The sequence below is a fragment of the Lepidothrix coronata genome, unplaced genomic scaffold, assembly GCF_001604755.1.
Source record: "Lepidothrix coronata isolate B3197 unplaced genomic scaffold, Lepidothrix_coronata-1.0 Scaffold483, whole genome shotgun sequence".
In the NCBI taxonomy this organism is placed as follows: domain Eukaryota; kingdom Metazoa; phylum Chordata; class Aves; order Passeriformes; family Pipridae; genus Lepidothrix; species Lepidothrix coronata.
Genome location: NW_016690663.1, coordinates 3,665 through 8,659, shown reverse-complemented (window position 1 = coordinate 8,659; position 4,995 = coordinate 3,665). Strand labels below are relative to the sequence as shown.

General features: G+C 64.3%; 1 protein-coding gene across 1 annotated transcript in view; it reads right to left on the bottom strand.

The window, feature by feature from the left end:
• Positions 1 to 1,270: 1,270 nt before the first annotated feature.
• CCDC94 (coiled-coil domain containing 94) overlaps positions 1,271 to 4,995 on the bottom strand; it is a 6,971-nt gene continuing 3,246 nt past the window's right edge. The window contains exons 4-5 of the mRNA XM_017839802.1: positions 3,144 to 3,328; positions 1,271 to 2,169 (exon numbers count right to left, since the gene is read on the bottom strand). Coding sequence (XP_017695291.1) covers positions 2,084 to 2,169; positions 3,144 to 3,328 — 271 coding nt within the window. The 3' untranslated portion in view covers positions 1,271 to 2,083. The remainder of the gene's footprint in view (positions 2,170 to 3,143; positions 3,329 to 4,995) is intronic.

Below are 4,995 nucleotides of genomic sequence, written 5' to 3'. Positions count from 1 at the left end.
GCCCCGGGAGGGGACGGGTGACCCCCCCCAATCGAGTGATGGGGGGCAGCGGGACCCCCGAGTGGCACCGGGACCCCCAGGTGGCATCGGGAAAGACCCCCCCGTGTGACAGTGGGAGAAGGGGGGGTCACCGGGACCCCGCGGAGCAGCCCCGGGAGGGGACGGGTGACCCCCCCCAATCGAGTGATGGGGGGCAGCGGGACCCCCGAATGACATCGAGACCCCCGAGTGACAGCGCGACCCCCGAGTGACATCGAGACCCCCGAGTGGCACCGAAAGACCCCCCCCGCCGTGTGACAGTGGGAGAAGGGGGGGTCACCGGGACCCCGCGGAGCAGCCCCGGGAGGGGACGGGTGACCCCCCCCAATCGAGTGATGGGGGGCAGCGGGACCCCCGAATGACATCGAGACCCCCAAGTGACAGCGCGACCCCCGAGTGACATCGAGACCCCCGAGTGGCACCGAAAGACCCCCCCCGCCGTGTGACAGTGGGAGAAGTGGGGGGGGTCAATGGGACCCCCGCATAGGGACCCCCCCACCGACCCCTCCGGGCTCCCGGGGCTGCCCCGGGTGGGCGGGGAAACGGCTCGTGGGAGGGGTGGGCACCGAGCCCGGGGGTTTTGGGGGGCACAGGGAGCCCCCCCCAATGTCAGGGCTACCCCCCCGCCCTCCCGGGGAGCTCATTGGGGGGGCACGGGGGGCTCTGCCTCCCCCTCTGCCCCGGGGTTTGGGGTGGGGGGCTCAGACACCACACTGGGGGGGGTCGGAGGTTTGGGGTCCCCCCCCCCGGCCATGCCCCTTGTATTGTCCCCAGAACAAAGGTCCCTCTCGGGGGGTCCCTTCCCGGGGGTCCCACGCGGTGCCAGGGGGTGCTGGGAGGGGCGAGGGGGAGCAGGACATGTCTGGGAGGGGGGGACACAGCCAGGGCCCCCCAAGTCCTGACCCCCCCAAAAGCTCAGGGCCGAGCCCAAGGCTCATTAATGTTTGAAGAGGCCAATTACAGGGAATGTGCATGGAATGCTAATTGGGATTGGGGGGGTGCTGCCTTTCTCCCTGGCTCTCCCTGATGCCCCCCAGCCCCCCCCGGCCCCCCAGCCCCCCCCAGAGCCCTCTGAGAGCGGGTTAATTAGCACCCAGCAATTAGCAAGGGGGTGCCTTGATGAGGGGAGCCCCCGGTTGGGTGGGTGGGGGGTCCCCAGGGGCAGGACCCGCCCCGGTGCCCACGTACAAATCACCCTCTGGAAGACCAGGAAGCAACTGGCTCTGACAAATCCAATTTATTCCGGAGCTGTGGCTGCTGGAGCCGGGGAAGGGCGGGGAGGGGTTTGTCACCGAGCTCCTGGGGACATCTGGGGGGGCTCAGGGAGGGGAGGGGGCTGCTGGCAGAATACCCACACCCCCACAGTGTGGGGCTGGGTGAGCCCCCCGGGGCTGGGGGGCAGGACCCAGTCACAAAGGTGGGATCTGAGCCCCCCAGGAGACGGAAAAGGGGTCCAGGGTCACTTGGAGCAGGGACATGACAGCTCCAGGATTCCAGATTTGGGCTCCAGGACACTGGATTAGGGCTTCAGGGTCACTTGGAGCAGGGACAACACAGCTCCAGGACTCAGGATTTGGGCTCCAGGGACAAAAAAAGGGGTGGTGGGCCCTCCTGAGGTGGCAGAGGGGTGAGTGCCCACCTTGCCTCCACATTCCAGTGGGAAGGGCGGCTCCGAGGTCCCTTCACTGCTGTGGGAGGGTCAGTGAGCCCCCAAACCAGGGCCTGGGCACCCCCAGGATGGAGACAGCAGAGTCCTGTGCTTCCCACCACATCCTGGGAGCAGGGCTGGGACCCACACCAGGCTGGCTGGATGCTGGGATTGGGCACAGAGGCTTCCCACAGGATCCCTGCTCCAGGGAAACCCCCTTCCCACGGGAGCAGCTCCTCTGTGTGCCAGCAGCGAGGGCGGGCACGGCGGGTCAGGATTTGGGAACAGCAGCTGGCCTGGAATTCCCTGGGCCCAGGCTGTGCTTCCAGCTCCACGTGGGGCTCCAGGGGCAGCTGCTGCCATCCAGGAACATCCCCATCCTGCCCAGGTGGCTCCTCAGTCCTCGCTGTCCTCGCTGTCCGAGTAGGCTCCCAACAAGCTGAGGGAGGACGTGGAGGTGCTGGTCGGGGTGGGAATCGAGCCTGGAAGAGCAGGGAGAGAGGGAAGACCATCAGGGACAGCCCCCTGGAGCCTGGGAGAGGAGGGAGAGGGCAGAGACCAGCAGGGACAGTCCCCCCATGGCAAATCCCACCGGCCTGCTTGGCCTCATCCCAGAGGCTCCATCCAGGGGCTCACCCCGGGCCTGATCCTGATGGGAATGACAGGGATAAATCAGGTGGACACGGAGCCCCCACACCCCTCAACGTTGGCCCAAGGTCTGTGAACCCCCTTCTGTCTCCACAGCCCCCCACCAAAGGAGATTCCAGCCACTGGAAAAGGGGGATCAGGGCCAGCTCTTGGATCCCACCACTCTGGCTGAGATCCCGAATCCTTGAGGGGCAGGAGCTGCTCCAGCAGGATTTGGCTGCACAGTCCTTGCCAGCAGCCAGGAGCAGGTGGCTGGGAAAATGTGGGAATAAATGGGACAACTCCAAGACCTGTCCTTCCCCAGGGATCCCTCAGAGAGCTGATCCCTCCTCAGGGAGCCCCCAGAGAGCTGATCCCCCCTCATGGATCCCCCACAGGGACTCCCTAAGCCAAAGGCTCAGGATCACCCAGCCCAGCACCAATGAATCCATCCCTCCCCAAATCCATGGATCCTCTGGCTCTCTGGGTGCTGGGAAGCCTCTCACCCTGTTTTCTGCCCCCAAAAGCTTCCCAACTCCCCCGGTTTCCCAGGATTTATCAGCAGGCCCCCAAACCAAAGCAACCCTCCCGCTTTCCCAGCCCCATCCCGCTGTTGTGACGCTCCCAGTGTCCCATCTGTGCCCCAACAACCAGTCCCCAAGGCCGTGGCTCGGCGCCAGGAGCCTGGAAGGAGCCGGGAAAACCCTTGGAAGCACGGACAGACCCCGGTTCTCCCACCAAGAGCTTCACTCCAGGCTCTGAAAACGGAGTCAAACCCCCCTTGGGAGCTGCCAGAGCCCCCCCTGAGGGCCCAGCCCGGGGCAGGTACCGGTGCCTTGGCTCTTCATCCCATTTTCCAGGCTTGGATCCGCCTTCTGCTTCCTCAGGGACACCAGCCCAGCCAGCTGGGCCTTGCTGTTGAGTTTGCCCACACTCCTCTCCCAGCTCTCTGTCCTCAGCTTCTTGCTCTGGGGCTGAGGGTCCTGCAGGGAGACAGGAGAGGGGGTCAGGGGGCTCCAGCCTCGGAGGGGAGGGGGAGGAAAGGGGAAAAACAGCAGCAGGAAAAGCGGGAGACGCAAGGGAGAGGCCAAGGGGGGGAATTCTCCCCCTGCAGCACCCGGGACAGGCTGGATAAACAGAGCCCTGGAGCCAAAACAGCCCTTGGAGATCAACGTCCCGCTGTCTGGGATTGAAGCCCAGCCTTGGGATGGCCCTGGGATGCTGAGGAGGCAGATAAATAATTCCAGATAAAAGAATTCCAGACTGGTTTGGGTTTGAAGGACCCTAAAGATCATCCCACTCCACCCCCTGCCAAGGGCAGGGACACCTTCCACTAGCCCAGGTTGCTCCAACCTGGCCTGGGACACTTCCAGGGATGGGGCAGCCACAGCTTCTCTGGGAATTCCATCCCAGACTCTCACAGCCAGGAATTCCTTCCCAATATCCCACCTAAATTCCCCTCTTTCACTTTGAAGCCATTCCCTGTGTCCTGTCCCTCCATCCCTTGTCCCAAGTCCCTCTCCAGCTCTCCTGGAGCCCCTTCAGGCCCCTGGAAGGGGCTCTCAGGCCTCCCTGGAGCCTTCCCTTCTCCAGCCTGGCCTTGGACACTTCCAGGGCTGGGGCAGCCACAGCTTCTCTGGGAAATCCACCCCAGCCCCTCCCCACCCTCCTAGCCAGGAATTCCTTCCCAAAATCCCACCTACCCCTGCCCTCTTTTAGTCTAAACCCACCCCCCCGTGCCCTGTCCCTCTCTGCCCGTGCCAAAGTCTCTCTCCCCCTTTTCCATCAGCTCCCTGGAAGGGAAGGAGCAGCCTCAGGGGCTGCCCCAGCCCTGCCCTGCTGCCTGCAGGTGGTCCAGGCACTGAATCCAACGAATCCAACCCCCCTCTCCGGGCTCTGGGATTAGTGCTGGGCCAGGGAACACGGCTGGGATTAACCCCAAGCCCGGTTTAAAGCCGCAGCAGCTTTGATTGCTGCGGGCAGACACGGGTCCCTGCAGACAGGGAGCAGCAGGGCAGGGGCCTGGCTCTGGGATAATCCCTCCCTCACAACCAGGCCACTCAAAGCTCTTTTGTTCGGCCTCTTTTGCCAAAAACACATCCCAGGGAGGGGCTGTCGCTTCCCCCGAGGGCTGAAATCCCGCCTGGAGCAGCCCCAGGGCACGGCCTGAGCTGGGAGGGGAGGGAAGGGAGGGCGGGGGGCAGCTCTCCCTGCCTGCCTTTGTCAGCAGCCACGGCCTAAAATCACCCCTGGATCCCCAGGCTCCTTCCAGCCCAGTGCACAGGGACACGGCTTTGGGAGCTGCTCATCCGTGACGGGCTCCGGGGGCACTGGATTGGGGCTGGATTTGGGCTCCAGGACACAGGATCTGGGGCTGGTTTGGGCTCCAGGACACAGGATCTGGGGCTGGATTTGGGTTCCAGGACACAGGACTGGGGCTGGATTTGGGCTCCAGGACACAGGACTGGGGCTGGATTTGGGCTCCAGGACACAGGACTGGGGCTGGATTTGGGCTCCAGGACACAGGACTGGGGCTGGATTTGGGCTCCAGGACACAGGATCTGGGGCTGGATTTGGGTTCCAGGACACAGGACTGGGGCTGGATTTGGGTTCCAGGACACAGGACTGGGGTGGATTTGGGTTCCAGGACACAGGACTGGGGCTGGATTTGGATTCTAGGA